Below are 23,183 nucleotides of genomic sequence, written 5' to 3'. Positions count from 1 at the left end.
GTGAGAGGTGACAGCCTGGCCTTGTTCCTAATCTTAGTGGGAAAGATTTGAGTTTCTCACCATTAAGAACCATATTACCTATAGGATTTTTGGTAGGTATTATCAAGTTAACAAAGTTCCCATCTATTTCTGTTAGTGAACCAAACTTGGGTACACTTGCCTGTGGTCAGTCAAGTCAATCTGCTGATACCAGGTTTTTGTCAAGAAAAGTACAGCATTTATTGCAAAGCACCCAATGTGGGGTCAAGCAAGGAGAATGGGCAGCTCATGCTCAAAAGACCTGAACTCCCCATTGGCTTTTAGGCCTTTTAAAGACAGTGTGAGGGAGAGGGTTGCAGAGTATGTGATCAGCTTGTGCTCAATTCTCTGGCTGGTTGACGGTGACATAACAGGGTGATGTTTCTAAAATCTCGATCAGCAACTTTCTGGTTCCAACTAGTCTGGGGTCTACATGCTGGTTGTCAGCCTGCAGTTAACTTCTTCCACCTGGTGGGGGTTTTTTAGTATCTGCAAAACAACTCAAGGATATGGCTCCAAATATTATCTATAGCTCTTGTGGAGGAGCTAAGTGTCCTCATGTTGTTTTATGGCTAGCTAATATTATTTTGTCTTGCTTGGCTGTTTTCCTTTGTTCCTGTATTTTCTCACTTCTTTAATTAAAGTTGCTCTTTGGAACTTGGCAAAGGCCTAGGAGGCTAAACCTTCTTCTACAAACAAGAGGCAGGGGACACAGTGGGGTGTCTCTCTGAGAAGGCCTTTCAAGGTCCTGCTCAGTTTCATTCTAGTTTACTGAGAGTTTTTGTCATGAATGGGTGTTGGATTTTGTCACATGCTTTTTATGCATCTATTTATATGATGATGTGGTTTTTCCTTTTTAGCCTATTGATGTGATGGATTGTATCAATTAGTTTTTGAATGTTGAACCAGCCTTGCACACTTGGGATAAATTGCACTTAGTCATGGTGTAGAATTCTTTTTACTACACTCTCTTTCTTCTTATATCCATTTTCATTAAATACCTTTTTCCATCGCTTCACTTTCGGTCTGTGTCTTTAGCCCTGAAATGAATCTCTTATAGACAGCGTATTGTGGGCTCTTGTTTTATTATCCAATCTGCCACTCTATGCCTTTTGATTGGAATGTTTAGTGCATTGACATTTAAGGTAATTTTTGATGATTGCCATTTTAAACCTTGTTTTCCAGTTGATTTTGTGTTTCTTCTTTCTTCCTTTCTTTTAGTTTTTGTCTTTCCTTTTATGGTTTGATAATTTTCTTTTGTATTATGCTTGTGTTCTTTTTGGTTTTTGTGAATCTATTTTATGTTTTTGATTTGTGGTTACAGTGTTTTTCAAGTGTATTAACCCATTACTATATCTACTTGCTTTAGACTCATAGTAATATAGGCTCAAACACATTTTAAAAAAAATCTCCATTTTCTTACACCCCTCCTCAACATTTTATGATTTTGATGTACTGTTTTACATCTTCATGTTTATCCTTTTGCTATTCATTGTAGTTATCATCACTTTCAAAATTTTTTTTTTATTTTTAAAATTTATGTACTGGCTTTTTAAAGTGATTTGCTTTCCAACTGTGATTTTCTCTTTCCTATAGACTCTTGCTTCTTTTCTGTTTAGGTAAGTCCTTTCAATAGTTCTATTGGGTTAGATTTAGTATTGCTGTATTCCTTTAGTTTTTGCGTATCTGAGAAATTCTTTCTCTCTCCTTCTGTTCTAAATGATAATCTTGCTGGATAGCATATCCTAGGTTGCAGGTTTTTCCCTTCTAGGGCTTTGAATATATCTTGCCACTCCCCTCTGGTCTGTGTTTCTGTAGAGAAATCAGATCATAGCCTTATGGGGGTTCCCTTGTAACTGACTCTTTGTTTTTCTCTTGCTGCCTTTGGAATCCTCTCTTTAACTATAACTTTTGCCATTTTAATTATAATATATCTTGGTGTAGATCTATTTGGGTTCATCTTTTTTGGGACCCTCTGTACTTCTTGTACCTAGATATAATTTCCTTCTTTAGATTTGGGAAGTTTTCAGCCAATGTATTTGTAACTTCTTCAAATACATTTTCAATCCTCTTTTCTCTTTCTTCTCCTTCTGGGATCCCTATTATGTGTAAATTTGTTTGCTTTATATTATCCCATAGGTCTTGTATGTTGCTTTCATTTTGGGTTTTTTTCATTTGTCTTTCTGTCTGTTGTTCTGACTGGGTGATTTCCATTCTAATCTTCCAGATGACTTATTCGTTCTTCTGAATTATGTAGTTTGGTATTTATTGCTTTAGCTCAGCAAATTAGTTTTCTAATTTTAATTGGCTCCTCTTTATAGTTTCTAGTTCCTTGTTACAGTGGTCTGCATTTCTATTAATAGCCTTTCTTAATTCCTTCAGTATTTTTATTACTTCCTTTTTGAACTCAGGATCTGGTAGACTGGAGAGATCTGTTTAATTGTTTTTTCATTGGGGGATTTCTCTTGTTCTTTTAATTGGAAGTGGTTCCTCTGCTTCTTCATTTTATATTTCTGCGACTACGAATTTAGGAGAAACAGTTATCTACTGTGGTCTTGAAGGGCTGTTTTTATGTGGGACCGTCCCTGTGTAGCCTGTGTGAGTCTAATATTTTTGGTTAGAGGGCTGTTTTTAGTATGGATGCCTTCCTTGGCTTTCCTCAGTGTGTGCTGCCTGTTATCCTCTTGATGTGGGGTGTGGCTGGTGTTGTGATGATCAGAGCCTGCACTGGACGTTGAGCGGGGCCTCCTTTTTGCTCTGTGGTTTACACAGCCCTGTTGGGGGTAGGGTCTGCTCCCCAACTGTTGGAGTAGAAGCTCCCTGATCTGTTTCTAAGCTGTGGTGTGAGGTAGGTGGGACTGAAACACTTCCACTGGAAGAAGAGCCACTGAGTGTGCCTCCACAGGAGCTGTCTATTGGGAAGTACGCTCTGTGGTCTAGCCCATTACCTGTTGTGTGGGCTCACAAAGTATACTGTTGTTGGCACTGCCCTTGGCCCTGCCTCAGCCTTGAGAATGCAAGCAATCATCCCAGATGTCCCTCAGGCGCTGTTCTCACCAGTCCACCAGCATAGATATGCTGGCACAGATCCACTGAAATCAGGCACTGGGACCCGCTGAGACCTATGGAGTCAACCTACACCTTGACCCTGCCTCTGCGTGTTCTGGCAGCTGCTAATGCTGGATCCACCCAGCCACGGGAGTACCAGTAGTCTGCTCGAATGTTCCGTAGGCACTGAGCTTACAAAGGAGATGATGGCATAAATCCTCAAAAGCCACCAGGACACTGCTCAAATTTCAGTCCCGCTTCCAAAGTTGTGCAGTTCCTGGGGATCAGCACAGATTTCAGCCTTGCCTCTGAGTGTGGACAGCCCATGGTGCTTGTGTACTCCCAGAGCTCACAGAGGCAGAGCTGTGCCCACTGCAAGCATGTTTTGGTGGGGCTGCACCCTTCCCTTCTTGCACGCACTAACAATGGGGCTTCAATGGCGGACTCAGACTCTGTCCTGCATACCCCCAGTTGCAGCCTAGGGCACACTCCAGCCCCTTCAGGCTGAAATAGGTAATTATGTTCCATCTTTTACCCTTGATTTTAGTAATTTAAGTCTTTTATCTCTGTCTGTCTGTCTCTTTTCTGGTCAGTTTAGCTAAAGGATTGTCAATTTTCTTGATCTTTTTAGAGAATCAAATTTCAGTTTAGTTGATTTTCTATATTTTTCTCTTTTCTATGTCATTAATTTCTGCTCAAATCTTTATTATTTCCTGCTTTCTTTTTGCTTCAGGTTCAGGTTGTGCTTTTATTCTGTGACTTAAGGTGAATGGTTAGGTTAGTGATTTCATATATTCTTTTTTAATATAGCTGCTCGTAGGTATAAATTTCCCTCTCTGCTCTGCTTAGGCTTCATCTCAGAAGTTTTGATATGTTGTATCATACATTGTTCTACAATTGTTGAACAATGTTGTGAACATTGTTCATTGTATGAACAGTGTTGTAGCGTACATTGTTCTACAATATTTTTGGTATTTTTCTTTGACCCATTTGTTATTTAGTCAAGGGTATATATTATATATATATATTTGTGTATATATATATATATATATATATATATATACAAACTCACATATATATGTATAAAATTTGTTACATTAGCCTTTTTGCTTCTTATTTGTGGTTCTCTTCCTTTGTTCTCGTGGACTCAGGTTACCATTTGGTGTCATTTTCTTCCTCCAGTGTAACCTTGTTCCCATACACCTTCTTTGTGTTATTATTTTCAAATATATTATATATCCCATATTACAATTATATACATATTACTTTTTACATTGCTTCTTAAACCAGTTAAGATTGGAGAGGAAATATACAATTATACTGTCTACTATAATTATCTACATTAATTACTTTTCCTTGTACTCTTTTTTTGTGTGGGTAGATTCGTATTACTCTCTTTCAGCCTGAAGAACTTAAGTATTTTTTTGAAAGGGAGCTCTGCTAGCAACACATTCTGTCAGTTTTTGTTATCTGGAAACATCTTTATTTCACCTCCATTTTTGAAAGATAATTTTGATGAACTTTGATTCTTGGTTGACAGGGTGGTTTTTTTTCCCCAGTACATTAAGTATGTCATTCCACTACCTTTTAGCTTCATTGTTTTTGGTAAGAAAGTCAGCTATTAATCTTATTGGGGCTCCCTTGTATACAATGAATCATTTTCCTCTTGCTGCTTTCAATACTTTTTTTTTGCTTTTAGCATTTTTACCTTGATGTGCCTGGGAGTAGATTTCTTTGATTTTATCCTACATGGAGTTTATTGAGGTTCTTAGATGTATAAATAATGCTTTTCAAAAAATTTAGAACATTTTCAACCAATATTTCTGTGAATGTTTTTCTCCTCCTTTCTCTCCGCTCCTTCCAGTACTCTCAAGATGCACATGTTGGTGTGATTAATAGTATCCCACTTTTCTTTGAGACTGTTCACTTTTCTTCAGTTTTTCCTGCACAGTTGTGATTATCTTCTCCTTGTTTTCCATTATCAGTATCTTACATCCTCAAAATTTCTTTCTTAAATAAATCCATATTAATATTTCTGAGACATTGCTTTACACATATTATTTCCCAACTTGAAAGCTTCCAATGACTCTCCCTTGTCTATACTGCAAATCGGTTTTATAGATTGCTGTTGTATGGCTCTTTTGTACCTCATCAGCCTTTTTGCACTCTTCTTCTACATTAATCTTTTAATCTGCCCAATTTGGCTTATCCATTATTCTCTCAACATACTAGGCACATTCTGCCTTCATGTCTTTTCTTATGCTCTCCTAGCCAACTTCTATCTTTTAATGCTTAATCTAGCTTCTAGGAAGTCTTCTGTGAAAATCTAGATAAGTCTTCTATTGTAAAAGGAAGCCACAGTTTTATTCTCAACTCCTACAACACTTCATGTCTATCACTTGTTTATGGTACCTCATGTTGTCATTTTCAAAAATTGTTTTGTTCAGTTTAGTAAATTTTAAGCTTTTTGGTAGTCAGTTATTTCTTTGCATCCTCCCACTTAATACAGTACTCTGAACATAAGGAAAAGCAATAAATGCAGTTGTTGATAATGTTGTTTTATGCAACATGACATTTAAGCATATTTCAATTACTGACAGGCAATGAATATAATCAAAACAGAAAGGTTGGGCTTCCTTGGTGGTCCAGTGGTTGAGACTCTGCCTGCTAATGCAGGGGACACGGGTTCGAGCCGTGGTCTGGGAGGATCCCACATGCCGCGGAGCAACTGGGCCCGTGGGCCACAACTACTGAGCCTGCGCGTCTGTAGCCCGTGCTCCACAACAGGAGAGGCCGCGATAGTGAGAGGCCTACGCAGTGCGATGAAGAGTGGCCCCCGCTCGCCGCAACTAGAGAAAGCCCTCGCACAGAAACGAAAACCCAACATAGCCAAAAATAAATAAATAAATAAATAAAATTAAAAACAACAAAAAAACAGAAAGGCTTCACCCCCAAATTAATTATTAGAGTTGGAAATTGAAGTAAAACATTAATTAATTAAACAATTATTCTTTTCTACTAAAATCAGTGCATAATAGTGATGTTTATTGATTGAAAAATAGTAGTTGGTCCCATATATATAAACAACTGCAAATATACTGTTTTGGTCAACTAATTGTTTGGCAATTATTAGAGAAGCTCTGGATAGAAAAATCATCAACTGAGAAGAATGGGTCTCTTTGCTGACTCTGTCACTTCCTTCAGTTCTCTCTATTTCCATTCATTATCAAAACTAGTAAGCACCAACCAGATGTTCCTCACCTCTAAGACCACTGTTCAGAGTGAGTCCCTGAGCCAAAGTTGTCTCTTTGTAATGATCTATATTTAATATCAGCAATTCTTTTTCATATATAATATATTTAACGTCAGCAGTTCTTTTTCACATATAATATAGATACTTTTAATCCTGTTTTACAATGTGAATGATATTGACCAATATTTTATTATTGGGTTGCTTCTTTAGTTGACATAAGATAAAAGAAAGAGAAGGCAATTTCAGAAAGCATGCCATGGAGCAGATAAGGTGTATTCTAAGCTGATAGCCCGTTAAGCAAATTGGATAAAATTGTCCTGACATCCTAGTTGAATTTGGCTTTGCCATTCTGAAGCTATTCTAAAGTTTTAACTTATATGCATGTAAACATCTCTCTACATAATAGGTTTCTGTGTCCATAAACAGCTGTGGCAATACAAGAATAAATAGGGTACTTATTAAAATAACAAACATATCTTGAAAAACAGATGAATTTTATCAAAATGAGATGTAGAATTATAAGTAAAATCATAACTAGAAAGATAAGTATGTTATAGGCAGAAGTATCTTTATTTCCATTTTCAACTCTTCTTGATCTTTCATTCAGACTCTTATGGAGTCTAAACAACATAATCCTTCCCTTATAAGAAACTATTATTTTTGTTTTATGCAAATAGAGTACATCATTAAAATTTTTAAAAATCATGAAATATACCATCAGTGTTCATTGTCTAATGGACTTTCCTTTAAATAAATTTGATGAAAATGCAAAGATTTTCATAAGTTTTAAATGGCAAATCTTTCTGCATAAGAAAGGGATTTGCTTGTTTTATAGGTAAAATTTTCAGCCTAGTATGGATTTTCATTATACATTTCATTATGCTGATAAGTATGTATGTGTGTGTCTTCAATTCTGAAGTTGTTTATCTTGAAACTTAAATAATTAAAATAACTTTATATGATACTAGATTTATACATGGAGAATGTGAAGCAATACAAATATGATGTTTACAAATAGCTTTATTGTTTATATAACAGTCAATTATTAGGGCTCAACAAATTGTTTATAAATTTAACAAATATGTTAGGATGCGTAGAAATGTGTTTATCATATTATGAAAAACACATAATTACATTTAAAAAATATTCCTTTAATCAAGCTTTTAAAATTCTCATGGGTTAGTAGAATTTAAATCATATTTAATAAAATCCTTTTTCTTTCTTTAGGAAAAACTCAAAGAGAAGGAAGAAAATCTGAATCTTGCAAACCAATTCTTAAAGTAGAATACAAAACCTGTAGAAACAGGTATGCATTTTTACTTTGGGAGTTATGGGAAAGTATGTAAGAAACAGAGACAAGAAATTCAGATAACCTTTAATGTTTATATATTGTTTAAAGTTTTACATAATTATATTAGCTGGCTGAATCTTCTTCATTGATAATAACAGATTTCTTATTGTTCAATTGGCAAATGTATGATGTCAACGTTATTATAAATAGCAACTCTTAATTATTTTAAAATTTATATGAATATTCAGATGAGTATTATATACATTAATTTTAACAATGTAGGGCTTTTTGGCCATGCAATTACAAGCAGCAGTCATTCAACATTATTAAACAGCAGAAGCTATGTACCTGTTGGTATTACACATGAATTAAATACATAACCAAGTCTCTGTACTTTAGGATCTTACATTCTGAAGTTGGAAAGATTATAGTTAGTTGGGAAGGTAAACATTTATGTATATTGGCATAATACAATAGTGCTAAATTTTAAGATATAGAAAATTAAATAAAAAATAATATTTAATAGAAATTTATCTTGTATATACAGCAGCCATATCCTATGCATCAGCAATGTTCTTTATACTTACAGTAATTATTAGTGGCAATACTCTCATCTAGAATTACCATAATTACAAATCTTGCCTAGACCTTAGTTTTATTTTAAGTCTAAATTGGATAATTCTACTTTATATTACTTAAATGTTCACACTAGAATATTTTCCTGTTGTCACAGGTGCATTTAATGTTTGCTTATAGCTGCTCTTCTCAAGGTATAGTAGATAGATGGATCAATACCTCTTTAGCCCAGCCTAATGTTACTATGTATAACTAGTAAAAATGATCATGGTTTTATTACTAGTGTAACTAAAGTATTAAAACACTTAAAATTTAATCATTATGGTTGAAAATTTTTACATATCTTCTTTTCCTTCTTAAAACAGTGTTTATAACTTAAACTTTGCTTGAGTCTTCAGGCTCAACGTTATTTACATCCATTGTTATACAGTGTTGCACTTCAAGGACTACTGAAGCAGTTGAGCACTTCACACTTATCAACTGTTCCTAGCAGCTTGTGGTTTCTTTTTTTTTTTTTTTTTTTTTTTTCTTTTCATTATTTATTTGTTTTTGAAAGTTTTTCTCTATCCTTCAGTTTTGGGCTATTGGGACTTCTAATTTCCATTGTGTTATCCACTAGTATCTAGCCTTTTATTTGCTATAGACTAAGAAATTTGAAACCCTAGTTTGTAAAATGAGAATAAAGAGGTTCATGTGAAGGCGTGAGAGGTTTTTCCCTGATAAAGTACATGATCCATGGACTTTATGACATTTATTTTGTTATATATAAATGTATTTTTTATGAGGTGCTCAACAATATGTAGCTTAATTCAATTAAAACAAAATGTATTAAGTTATTACTGCATAATATGCATTGTGCAGTTTGTTTGGCACACTAAAATAGAAATTACTGCCTGCTTTTGAATCTGTTATGGTCTAGTACCAGAAGTAAGTCCATGAACTCGTGGTTTCTATACAACATGTGAGGTGCTTTTATAGAGACATGCTATGAGAGCACAGCAAAAGGACAGCTAACCCTCCCTAAAGGGAGTAGGGAGGACAACAGTGAAGAGAGAAATCACTGAAATTCTTCTTAGGAAAGGAGATGCCTGAGATGGGATTTAAGGGATGGAAGATAGGATGGTGCCAGATGAAGGGAGAAAAGGGTAAACATGAAGAAAATGTACTTCAGAAATCAAGAATTCAAGGCAAGGCAGTTTAAAATAATGATTAAGGTCATTGCGGCACTATCTACAATAGCCAGGACATGGAAGCAACCTAAATGTCCATCGACAGATGAATGGATAAAGAAGATATGGCACATAACTACAATGGAATATTACTCAGCCATAAAAAGGAACGAAATTGAGTTATTTGTAATGAGGTGGATGGACCTAGAGTCTGTCATACAGAGTGAAGTAAGTCAGAAAGAGAAAAACAAATACCGTATGCTAACGCACATATATGGAATCTAAAAAATGGTACCGATGAACCTAGTGGCAGGTCAGGAATAAAGATGCAGACGTAGAGAACGGACTTGAGGACACAGCAGGGAAAGGGGAAGCTGGGACGAAGTGAGAGAGTAGCACTGACATATATACACTACCAAATGTAAAATGGAAGGCTAGTGGGAAGCTGCTGCATAGCACAGGGAGATCAGCTTGATGCTTTGTGACGACCTAGAGGGGTGGGATATGAAGGGTGGGAGGGAAGCTCAAGAGGGAGGGGATATGGGGATATATGTATACATATAGTTGTTTCACTTTGTTGTACAGCAGAAACTAACACAACATTGTAAAGCAGTTATACTCCGATAAAGATATATATTTAAAAAAAAGATCATTGGCTTATGGAGTAAGACAGCTGTGTGACCTTGAACATTTTAATTAACTCTTTTAAAATTTAATTTTCTCATCAACAATACCTATCTCACTGTGATGATTGTGAGGATTAAATTGAATTATGCATAAAGTTTGTAACATCATAAATTTGATGAGAGGCACATAGTGGATTTCTTAATAAAAAAAGTTATTACTATCATCATCAAAGCCATGTTATTTCACACTGTTAATATTTTTCAACTGATTCTAAATTGATTTGTTCTAGTAATTGGTAGCTCAAGTTTGTATAGAAGTAATTCTTCAGATTTCTAATGTGAAATAATTATGTATTACTAATCATAATTACTATCATCCCACTTACTATGCACTGTAGTACATTGTGTCAATTTGTTGTGATTACAACTGTATTAGAAAAGCCTCTTCTAGAAGCAGTGGATCCACAGCTCAGAACAAAAGGAGACTACAAAAACAGAGGGGCACTGAAGTTGAGTCCTGAAAGGTGTTGCCACAGCAAAATGGGCCATAGTCTGGAGGTGGAAATAGATAGCTATATTTCCATTCCATCTAGTATACAGCAAATATTTTGTGAAGTCAAAAATTGGGATAGCTGTAGCAGGATCAATTTGCTTACTGAGACTCCAATCACAATGGCCTCAAGGCTTAATAATTTTATCCTTTAAAAAAAAAAAAAGGAATAATGATCTCTTTACTTGCTATCACTAGCATTATCAGGTTCTCTGTAGTTAATAAAAATTACCTTCTGCTAGTTTTTTAATCCCTTCCTGTTGTGGTCACCTACAGATAAGACTTCATGGGTAGTTAAGTTCTCCAAGCTTTAGTATACCCATCTATAAAGTGGGAATAATAGTAGTAGTTCTCTCATTGGGAGGATTAAATACAATAATGCATGTAAAGTTCTTCACACAATACCTGGCACATCATAATACTCAACAAATGTTATTTTAACATGTATTACATTATGTTACACAATTTATTATTTAATCCTGTTGCTTTCATTGAGACAAAAATGCTCAGTGCTTTTTATTATATTTTATCTATTTTACAAATTATACAATAAAGTAGGCTTTTTTTCTTTTTGTGTACAGTTCTGTGGATTTGTAACACATGTATAGATTCCTGAAATTGACACCACAATAAGAATACAGAAAATTTCCATATCCACTAAATTCTCTCATACTATCCCCTTACAGTCACACCTTTCCCCACACCTAACCCCTGGCAACCAGTGGTCTGTACTCTGTCACTATAGTTTTGCCTTTTTGAGATGTCATATAGTGTAATTACATATTATGTAACCTTTGATCCTAGTTTCTTTTCCTCAACATAATGCCTTTGAGATTTATCTAAGTTGTTATCAATAATATTTAATTGTTATTAATGTTTTCTTTATGTATGAAGACATTATCAATTATATGGTTATTTCTTAATCCATCTGATAAATCTCTCAAGACACACTTGTATTAATTAGTAAAGGAGGCAGTTTCATGTGGTATAGCATTTACCAAATTGTATCCCTTTAATCGCTAATTGTATTCATGGAAAAAAAGGAATCTGTAATCAAATAAATTTGAGAAATATGAAAAGTTCTGGGTTATTTAAATAAACTGGATTCTTTACTATACAATTTTTCAGAATATTTAATATATGGCATGAATTATAAAATTTCAGAAGGGAGATATATATACTTTGCAAGTGTTTGTCAAATTATTTATTTATTTGTCTACTTATTTATTTATTTTTGTAGAACACCTATTAAGGTGTATTCCACAGTTTGAGAACTATTAGACTAGAAATGAAAAACACTCACTAGCTGCTTGACCCTGAACAAGTTATTTAACCTGCATTAAGCCCAGACTCCTTATCTATGAAATTGAGCTAATAGTACTTTTCTCATCAGGATTGAGGATTACGAGATTGTGAGGATTACGTAAAACTTCTTTATATATACACAGAGCACAATATATACCACCTGATAAACATTCAGTAAATTGTAACTATTTATTACTTCAGGCAGTATAGACCACAATTTAGGAGAATAGGCTTTGAAGGCTGATAGATCTCAGTTTTCTTTTGGGTTTTTCTGCTTAATTGTTAGTTAACCTCATTAATAAAATGAGAACAGTACTTCTGAGGATTTAATGTGATAATTAAATGTCTAATGCAATTACCCATGACTGGTTCCCTGAGCATTTTCCTGAGGAAATAGCTTTTTATTCAATCATTCAGTAATTTACAGAAAAGTGCATATATATCAACAGTTACTTCAGACCCAGGGTTTTGTGATGCAAAGTCATAATAAGAGCAGAAAAGATTGTGCCTCCTTTGAATACTAGAAAAGACATTTTCCAATGTGCTTACAAATGAGGGAGAGTAAATTGCTTCTTATCCTATGTTTAGATTAGTACTAGGAGATGAGAGTAAATTCACCCACTTTTACATGGGAAAAATAGATATTTATGCCCTTTATTAATATTTGGAGCAGATAGTTAAGCTCAATATTTATGAAAAGATATTATGTTCTCCAAGTCATGAACTTTGTTGCAAAACAAAGCAGCAGAGGTGCAAAAGCCCATACTCATTTCATTAAAAATGATTTTTAAGTCTGGAGATGTCTTCTAAATAATCTAAGTACTATGTTTTTCATAGAAAAAACAAACTTGCTTCTTAAAACCACCATTAGTAGGTTGGTGCTAATTAATATGTCTAATTACTGGGGCAAAACTAATTCTTTTTTAGCTTACAACTCAAATATTTATGTGAAAATATTAAGACAGAACTTTAAATAAAAATTAGTGAAGGCATTTTATATGTAGGTTTTGATGGGAACTTTTTAAAAAGGTTTTTTGTTGTTATTACGTAGCCAACATAAGATTAGCAAATGTCCCTTTGATAATGTTTGGTACTATGTACGATACAAAATGGAAAAGAAAGGGAAATCTTATGGAGTGAGTTCTAGAAACAAGTAGATTCTTCAGTTTAGTAGATGGATAGAAGTGAATTATTTAGATAAACATATGTTCAAGGAATTTGGTACAATAAAAGTGTTTAGTTCCTTTAAAAAATTTTTGGAGAATATTTTCAGTTTGGTCTTATTGAAAAATACTTCATATCAACACACATTTTCTTTTATATACATATACTAAAGATACAGATATTTGAGAAAAGAAAAATGAAAAATTTTGAAGATGTTTTGTAACTTTCTGACAGCTATGATATTTTATGGTCATTTCAACCCCACTCTATTATCTAACTGTAACTTGCAGTTAACAGAAATGAAAAAAATTTGTTCAAAGTTAGTTTTACAAGCTAAATAGAACTGGCTGACCCTAGGTAAAGTTGAGAAGAAGGTCACATTTACTTTTGGTGAATCATTTTCCCCTTACATATTAGTTTTCTCCATCTGTTTGTCATAACCCTTTCCCACAGAAACTCTATTATGTAGACTTTCCATGTTACCTTCTACCATTCTGGGCTTGCCACTGTCACATTTCATTTCATGTTGAAATTTGCCTGTATTTCTTAGTGATTTGGGGTCCCACATGCCTACTGGTTAATATGATAAAGTAACATAGCCTAATATTCTAATAGTAGTAATTTAGAGTTTGGTAACCAACTAATATATGTGAAGATGTTCTGTTGAGTCAGTGAGCATCTTCCCCTCTCACCAACCTCACTGCCTTTCCCCCATCTCACCTCAACATCTTTAGATTGATTCATTAGTAATTTTAATGGTGAGAATATACATCCAGAAAAAAGGGAATGGTAGAATAGTAAACTGTTGGGTGAGATATTTGGGGCCAGGAAAGGCTTTTGCTCTCTGTCAAATTATTGTATATAATCCCTACTAAGCCCATTCCTTTTTGCCTCAATACTGTGAGATTGTGTCATCTTAAAGAACTCAGTCTCATTAACTTTTTTTCCTCTGTAGTGAACCATTCATAATATTTTCTGGTGGACTGTCCTATGACAAAGCTTGCAGAAGACCAAGTTTAACCATCATGCATGGAAAAGCAATTACAGTGCTTGAAATGGATCATCCTATCGTTGAATTTCTAACTTTATGTGAAACACCCTATCCAAATGGTAAGTAACTAAAATGAAACTATTAATGTTGAAAAATCATTTTTGAAATGATAAGTTCCTAACAAAATTAAGCTTAAATATTTTTAGTTTTAGCAGCTGATATCTACTGTGATGCAACACTGTGAGCTACAGGTGCTGGAGCAGGTTCTGCAGCTGTACCTACTTGAGAAAATGGAAGTAAGACAGATGTAGTGCAACAGTGCTGGAGTTTCAGGTTCTAATATCAGGTAAGTGCTTTAAACTTTGATAAGGATGGTGGAAGCTGAGCTGGGAGGGTCCGATCAGGGTCCGGGGTGAAATCACTTGGAGAAACTGAGGTCTCCTAATAGCCTTTCCTAGGCCAGCTCCACCCATCCCAATCCTGTGCCAATCAAAGTTAAAGCACTTACCTGATATCAGTGATCTGTAACTCTGGTGGTGCTGCATCTGTTTCACATCTGGCTTTGCTTCAGATGCAACTGCAGCACCTGTGATTACTCTAGGATTGCTGATGTGTGGTTAGTGATTTATTCCAATTTTGAAAATAATTAGAAGAGCCTTTGGGAGGAGAGGTGCTTATGTATTTTTATCATCCCAAATATAAAGACTTTTTATAAACATAAAAAACCAGTCTAAACTTATATGCAAACTGTATAATGGAATCTAATGATGAAATACTTTAATAATGAAATCTAAAAATTGAGAAAGGTGAAATATAAAAAGGGAAATATGAGTTTATGATTAAAAAAGATAGTATGTGTATATATATTACTACATTTTCAAGAGGGAACATAGATGTAGGGAAAGGAACATTGTACTTGGAGACAGAGTATTTGGGCTTATGATTTAGCTCTGTCACTTACTAGCTATGTGACCTTGGACAAGTCACTTCATATTTATGAGTTTGATTTATCATTTGAAGAAAGAATATAATATTGATCCCACACGATTACTGGAAGGCCAAAGGGAATATACCTTGTAAACTATGAAGATAAATAGTTATTAGTTTTATTATAAATGTATTAATTTGTTTTAAATTATTGAGTTTCATATTTAAAAACAGAAATAAAGTGATATAAAATAACAATCAATGTGGCACTTTATTCCCAGAGTTGCCAGGGGCAGACAAATTACCTGTGTTGTAAATTAACCAACAAATATTTATTGGATGCTTCTATGGCCTCAGTATGACAAGAACTTGTTGAGAATATGGATGAAGTATGAAACTGATCTCTGATGTCAAATCAGAAAATCTGGCCACATGAGAAAGATAATGATGACTTAAGTTTAAAAAATATAACGCCTTAATTAAGCGCTGAGTTATACGAATCAGAGTTTAAATAATGTACCAATTTGTAGTCTACTCAGGTAGTCGATGACTGAAATATTCATGCAAAGCTTCATGGAAAAAGTAGGATTTAGATAGGGCTTGAAGAATGACTTGGGCCTTGAAAATAATATTGAGTAAAGGTTTTAGAAATTGTGAGGTTTTGCTAGAGTGAGATCAATTCAGAGAAAAAGTTGAAAGCCTTTTGTAGGTATTTGGAAATAGGGAACTACAGAGGAATTTTGAGGAAATATTAAGTGAAAGAAAGCAATGTTTTAGTGTGGGGGTTTGAAGAGAGAGACCCTGAAATCTAAAACTTCAGATTCCAACCGGGAGGCTTTTGTGATAATGTACATTAAAATGGTCAAGATCTGAAACAGAGTGCTGCTTGTAGGAATGGAAGATGAAAACCCATTGAATTTGGTCAACAACTGGATTAGGGAGTGATAAGAGAGATGAGTCAAAGACAACATTTTAGGAATAGTGGTTTCATATGCAGTAATAACAGTTCTTGGAAAGAGAGAAAAATAAGTTTGAATCAGTAGAGTTGTTTAGAGAGCAGAAAGAGAGAGGGAAAAGGTCTTTAATATTTATTTTTGAGTCATCAGAATATAGATGCTCTTTGGAGTTGTGAGAATGAATGATAAAGGAACAAAGAAAGAACAGAGGACCAAAAGCTGAGCTTAGGAAAATGCCTTCTACTAAAGAGCCTCAAGAAAGAAGGTGTGCATACCAGTAATAGAAACTGAAAATGTGTGGTTGCAAGGATCAAACCCTATAGGTATATGTATATATACATTTCTGCACATCAGTAGAGATGTTAGGACAGTTTCTAATAATGTTAAACAAATTATAAATGTACTGTAACCAAGTCTAATCACTTCCAAGCCACATATATTACTTTGCTTTTCTGAGAAGTTGTAATGAGGATGGAACTTTTTACTTACTAGAAGCTGGGAGAAATAGTTTAACTTTACTCAGTAAAATTTAAGTGTATTTTATTAACTATTTCTGATTAAAACAATAGTACATGAAAACGCCAGAAAAGAACCCTACAATACACAACAGTATATAGTGAAAACTTTCTCACTGCCCTTCCAGAGGCAACCACTATTACTAAGTTTCTTATGTATTCTCCCCCAAATAATGTATGCATATATACATTATCTTTTTTATACAAATAACAGCATACTCTATATGTTGTTCTGTATCACACTTTTTTCACTTAACAGTATACAGTATTTTGATTATGATTCCGTATTAGTAAATATGGAACTTTAATCTCCTTTATAGCCACATAATGATAAATGTTATGCATATGTTAAACAAAATACACTTATTAACAGTTTTTAATATTGCTGAATCATTTGTGACATCTGACAATTCAGCCTATTTCTCAAAGAACACAAATGCCTAATCCTCTTATCTCAGGGGGCATTGCCCAGAGTAACTAACCAATTGTACTCCGAATTTGTCAGTTTTGCATCTATATTTAATTGTATCTGGTCTTCTACAAGTGTCATAAATAATGCATTTCTCTTCAGAGAAGTAGTATTTATGATAGAGCTTTTCCATCTTGTTGGGGGCTAGGGTTAAAAGGCTGAGCCTGCTCAAAAACAACCAATCTAATAAAAAAAGTAATACAGTTGGCATCTATTGAGTACTTACTATAAGCCAGCCTTTGCATCAAACATCTTTATATACATCTAATCTTTATTAACAGTCTAAGGTAGTATTATTTTGCCAATTCAATGTGTAGAGAAATTGAAAATCAAAGAAGTTAACTAATTTGCCTAGGATCAAACTGTTAATAAATAATAGACACAAATTGAACCTAACACTGACTCCAAAGGAAATCTTTTTATTCAGTGGTTACCACAGCACACTGAGTACTTCTACAAACGTGAAACTTTTGCTACCAGTTTTTATTATTTGAAAAGAAACAATAATCTAAAACAGATGTAACTACCTAAAATAAAAATTTACTTAAGACTTTTGCTCATTCATGCCAATGTCTCAGCTGTTCTATTTTTGTAGCCGTTGCTTCCCAACCAGTGATTTTCCTAGAGAGGGATGAGAAGACAAAGAGGAAACTAGTAGTATTCTTCAAACTGAAAAACAAACAAAAAAAACCCCAAACCCCGAAACGTATTGAAATAATGTTGAAAACTTAGAACAGCTCTAAGAGATAAGGGAGAAGAGGGGAAATGCCTCAGTTTGAAAAAGTTTGAGTAGCAAATAGTTTGAGGACTGTATACTGTTGTATAAATATGCACCCAAACAAGGGCAGGCTCCTCAGTTTTTGTTTTTTTGTGTTTTTTTGATTCTAGTTTTTCTCTCATAGCTTGTGACTTAAAAAATAAATACGAATAGGTTCTGTAGCTTCTCAGGACTGGAAGGACTATGAAGGCCATCTATTTTAGTTTACCATTCAAGACTTGAATACTCTTGAATACAAAATTCCTGCCAAGTGATTGTTGAGTTTAGGATTAAATACCTCTTAAACTAGCCAGTAGAAACTGCTGGTATAATGAAAACAGCATGCATTAAAGTTTCAGGTCTATAACTTACTAGTTTTGTAACCTTGTGCCAATCTCGTAACCTCTTTGGACTCCAGTTTTCTCTATGAAATGAAAAAAATGATGATACATGCTCTAGGTACTGAGAATCAAATACCATGTATGTAAAATGTTTTTGTAAATACTTTTTTCCTTAAATTGAGCTAACACTGTAACTGTGGCTTTCCTTTATTAGTCCTTTATTACAGATGGAAAGCAATGTCTTCCTTGACCACTATAACTAAATTAGTGCTCCCCCACCAACCAGAAGTCATTTCTTATACTATTACCCTTGTTATTTTTTTCATAGTTCACTTTACTTTCTGAATTAATCTTATTTGTTTACTTGTTCATTGTTTGTATGTATCCCTAGATTGTAAACTTTATTAGAACAAAGACCTTGTCAATCTTATTCCCCATATATCCTTTGTTCTTAGGACAGTTTCTGGAACATAGTGAAGGAAGGAAGGGAGGATGGAGAAAGGGAGAAAGGAAGGGTTGAATTTTAAGAACTTGAAAATCCTAGGCTATCCTCAGACTCTGATTTTTTGAGATATATACTCTTGGGCATATAGTAGGCAGTCTTTAAGTACCTGTTAAATCACATTGAATTGAAAGTAATTTTTTTAGTATAAGGAGTGTTGCTCTCATAGGGAGGTGAATATGTATCACAACTGAGAGAAGCAGAACTATTTCCTTAGTGTATCTCCTGTAGGCATGAAATCAGATCTGAAATGGAAGGTTATGGAAGACTAAGATAAATGTGAGATGGAGGTGACAGACTCACTCTCTTCAAATAATCTACTACTATCATGATTATTGAGATATATTTAACTCTATGCTATGCAACTTCTCATTTTTTCCTTGTTCCCTATAATGGTCTTAAACATTGTTAGAGAAACACAACATATATATATATATATTTTTTTGAGTCCCACGTTTTTCTTTTTCTCTTTTTTTTTTAAACATCTTTATTGGAGTACAATTGCTTTACAGTGGACAACATATATTTTTTTTAAGTGCCCTTTTTTACTTCTTATTTTGGCTCATATTTTGGTCTTCTCAAATCATTTAAATAACATTTATACAGGAGATAAAGGGAATACAAGTTTGGTGATTTTATAAAATGTTAAATATGAAAACTTTTCCGTTTTTCTTTTCTACTTGTAGAATTTCAAGAACCCTATGCCGTTGCTGTACTTCTGGAGAAAGATCTCATTGTAGTTGATCTGACACAAAGCAAGTAAGTTGTCCGTGTACAGATTAACACTATTTTAAACTCTATTTATTGCAATTAAAATATAGGAGGACGTTATAGATAATTGGCATTAGAATTCTTCAGATGGTAAATATTCTTTATGTGGAATATTGTTTTGCTAGAATTACAAAAATGTAATTTGGTTCAATAATGAAAACTAAAACAGGAGAGTTTAGGGGACACTGAGAATATTGTAAGATATTTTAAAGACAACACCTAATGTTTAAAAAGATGCCTTTGGGGACTCCAAACACATAAAATGGATCACATTTCTGCTATTTCCCTAAGCAAAAACAGTTGTTACAAAAATTACATAATGTACTGTTTGTCCATCTGCTCTATTGACTAAAGGAAAATGGCACATGATACAAGTATTATTGAACTACTGTGGCAGACAATACAGGAGATCAGGATCTCGAGGCAAGAGATGATGGATGCCTTCTTTTACTTTCTTTTCTTTTTCATTATGTTGTGGGCAGTAGAAACAAATATAAAATATTGCTGTTAGAGTGGTGCTCTCCACTACTTTACATGGACAGTAAAAGTAGACTTGAAACCGATGAACACTGTCTTCCTGCTACATATTTTCATTATCAGTGATAGGCATGAAGCTCATTTTCCCTCATTCTTTGCTCTAGACTCACTGATCATTTTTTAGCCCGTTATATTTGCAGAGCTTTTGTACATTCTCTCTCCTCTGCATGGAATAATCTTCCATTCCTTTTTCTCCTTATTAACATCTATAAGAATCTCAACTCAGATATCGTTTTCTCACTTAAAGAAAATCTTTCATTTTCTGTATAATTTGGTCAAATATTCTATTAAGGGCTGTCTTAGATCCATGTTCCTGTCCTTCATAGCTTTGACACAGATGAAATTTTCCATTTGTTATTGTTTTAAAGATTGTCTCCCTACTAGACTGTAGGCCTCATGAAGGATGGGCTTTGTCTCCACATGAAGTAGGTTCTTAATAAATTTTTGTTGGATGAAGTACAGTCTGAGTTTTACTCTCAGTGTAGTTTGTGAATGTAAGAGCCAAAGTCCTTCTTTGTGATAATTTGCAGCACATAGTATTTCAATATTTTGAAACGGAATAGGGTTGGTCCATAATATCACCATAACTGAATTCTGCCTAGCTGCTCTATTTATCAACATAAAACCTGATTAAATTTTGTGTACAAGTGTGGATTTATGCCTCTTTCTCTAAGTTCTAATATAGGTTTTATTAAAATATACTTTTCTGATCTCACTGGTAGTCACCTCTTCCTTCTGTGCCATATTTGTTGGTTCCTCATACCTTGTCTAATTGTCTAACATCCTCCAAGGCCCACTATACTTTGTCTTTAGTACTCACATTCTTTAGCATATACATTTATTCTTTTTAAAACTTTTTTATTGTGGTAAAATATATATAACATAAAAGTTACTATTTTTATACATTAATTCTTATGCTTTTCATTACCTTATATAAGTATGTGAATTGACATTTTGTTTGCACGTTTTTATCTAATATTTTGCCTTCTTCAGCACCATGTTTTAAAATCTATGTGACATTCCCATTTTGTTGTCTATTACAAGAAGTTTAATGTGGAAAAACTGAACATGTTCTCTTTCCCTCCAAATAGTTACTTTTAGCCATGTTTAATGTTAACAATTAAATTGCAGCTTTGTACTCTTTTTTCAAATTAATTTATTCCTTCCTTCCTTCTTTTCCAGTTAATCCTCTACATGAAGGCAAGCATTAGGGCTTAAAAAATTTTCCTCTTCTTGGTTTCTTGGATTTACATCTTTGTTTACATTTCTACAACAACCAGTTCACACCTTCACATGTAAATTTTTGTAATATATTTTTAGTTATTTCTTTCTTAAATGTCATTTTTCTACTCTTTACCAATATAATAAAGTGATTTTCCCCAAACATTTTCATGATATTGTTCACCTTCTCAGGAGTCTATCATTGTAACCTCTTGCTATTATCAAATCCCAAGTTGTAGATCTGATCTTTAAGGTGATCCACTTATTTTACTTCTATTTCTTCAATATCAGAAATATTGATAATTTCTGCTCTGAAACAGGGAACCTCTGATCCATTCAGTTTAAACTACTTGACATTTATTAAACACAACTTTCTCCTTTCCATGTGATTTTGCATGTACTACTATTCTTATCTGGGAAACCATTAAGATTGGAGAGAAGAGAACCCCTGTCAACACACACATAGACACACACACACACACCATACTCTTTCTAGTGTTTGAACTAAGTTTCTGATTAAATTCCTATAATATGGGGAAAATTATTTTTAATAGTCCTCCCCACCCCCCAAAAGCATGCTGTATCAGAAGTAACATGATCACACAGACCAAGAACAGATGCAGCACAGAATAATACTCAATTCCATCTACTACAGTACCTGGTACATCTGGTACATGAGAAGTGTACAATATATTGTGGTTCTAAGAATTCTTAATTTGGTTCTTACTGATACCCCTTTTTAAAATGATATATGACTTGAGGATATGAAATTTACTACACCCATAGGTCTGCATTCCCACTGTTTTCTAGTTTACATAGGAAACAATCTTAAACATGTGTTATCACACACATACCTACATTGCACACACAGCTTTCAGTTACTCCCTATAAAAATACAAAACCAAAATACTTGCCTACGTATTACATCCCTTGCAAAGCATGTAAAATTTTCTAAGATATTTTAATACTTGTATTATATAAATATATAGATAAAATTGTATGTAGATAAAGTACCTAGTTGATACGTTTTAATAACCTGACATGTCAACTTGCTGCATATTTTCAATTTAACATAATTTAGTCTATCCATTTTAGAAAGTGATATCACTGTGTAATTTTGGAATTACTGGAAAGAAAATGAGTTTATTCAAGTAAAATTCTACCAGTATTCATATTACATTTTATAGATATATATTTTTAAAAGAGAATTCTTGTTCAGATGATCATTGTGTTATGATGCTTAAAAAACAATTATGTGAAATATATTCAATATAATCAATATTTAGAAGATTTTAGGGTTTGTTTTATAAAAGTTATTTCATTTTTATATCAGTGCAAAATGACACTAATATATTATCTTTATCTATTAGCTTTCCAATCTTTGAAAATCCATATCCTGTGGACATTCATGAATCACCAGTTACATGCACAGCATACTTTGCTGATTGCCCACCAGATTTGATTCTAGTGCTCTACTCTATAGGAGTCAAGCATAAAAAACAAGGATACAGTAATAAGGTAAAAGCAACAATTAGAAATAAATTTTCTTGTATTCATATCCATATCATATGATCATACTTTTTTCTGTTATTTTATTTTCTGACTTTCCATAGAAGAAGACTTGAACTAAATTCTTTTCAAGTCATAAGCTGGCACCTATAAAGGACATAATTTCTGAAATTCAAATTTCCTAAATGCTACATAGCTTTAAGTCTACGAGAATATAAATTTCTTATATAAAAAGTATACAATTATATACTAAGATATACTTACCTATCATGTATATTTATATACTAAGTATATGTTTAAACTAACATATGCTTGAATCATAAGATGTTACTTTTGATTATTTTAGGTGAAGGATTACGTTTTAAGAAATTCAAGAGTCAACTCTCTCTAATTATTTCTTGATAATCAATATTTCTATCAATCAATGGTTAATAAGACATAATTGTCAAAGACTTTCATTAAGTAACTTTCTAGAATTCCATTTTGTTATATTTAACTACAGGATTCAAATACTTACAATTGTAATAGACCCCCCCTATTATGATTTCTGTTATTTGAACAGGACTGTTGAGATGGACAACTCCAGGGGGCACAATTTACATAGTATTTTGTGTTAAATGGCACCACCACAGTTTGGAGGTACATAGACTACATGGAAAATGTAGCAACACCATATTTGTATGATTA

At 33.5% G+C, this 23,183-nt stretch overlaps 1 protein-coding gene across 11 annotated transcripts in view; it reads left to right on the top strand.

Annotated features, from left to right (window-relative positions):
* Positions 1–23,183, top strand: part of STXBP5L (syntaxin binding protein 5L) — a 390,198-nt gene that overhangs the window by 211,386 nt on the left and 155,629 nt on the right. For all 11 annotated transcript variants that reach the window (XM_082460023.1, XM_082460029.1, XM_082460032.1 and 8 more), the window contains 4 exons: positions 7,547–7,625; positions 13,956–14,110; positions 19,145–19,217; positions 22,358–22,505. In XM_082460023.1, coding sequence (XP_082316149.1) covers positions 7,547–7,625; positions 13,956–14,110; positions 19,145–19,217; positions 22,358–22,505 — 455 coding nt within the window. The remainder of the gene's footprint in view (positions 1–7,546; positions 7,626–13,955; positions 14,111–19,144; positions 19,218–22,357; positions 22,506–23,183) is intronic.

This window comes from Balaenoptera physalus (genome assembly GCF_965194825.1).
Source record: "Balaenoptera physalus genome assembly, chromosome: 4".
NCBI classification, from domain to species: Eukaryota; Metazoa; Chordata; class Mammalia; order Artiodactyla; family Balaenopteridae; genus Balaenoptera; species Balaenoptera physalus.
Note: the sequence above shows the minus strand (reverse complement) of the source record. Positions and strands in the feature narration are given on the sequence as shown.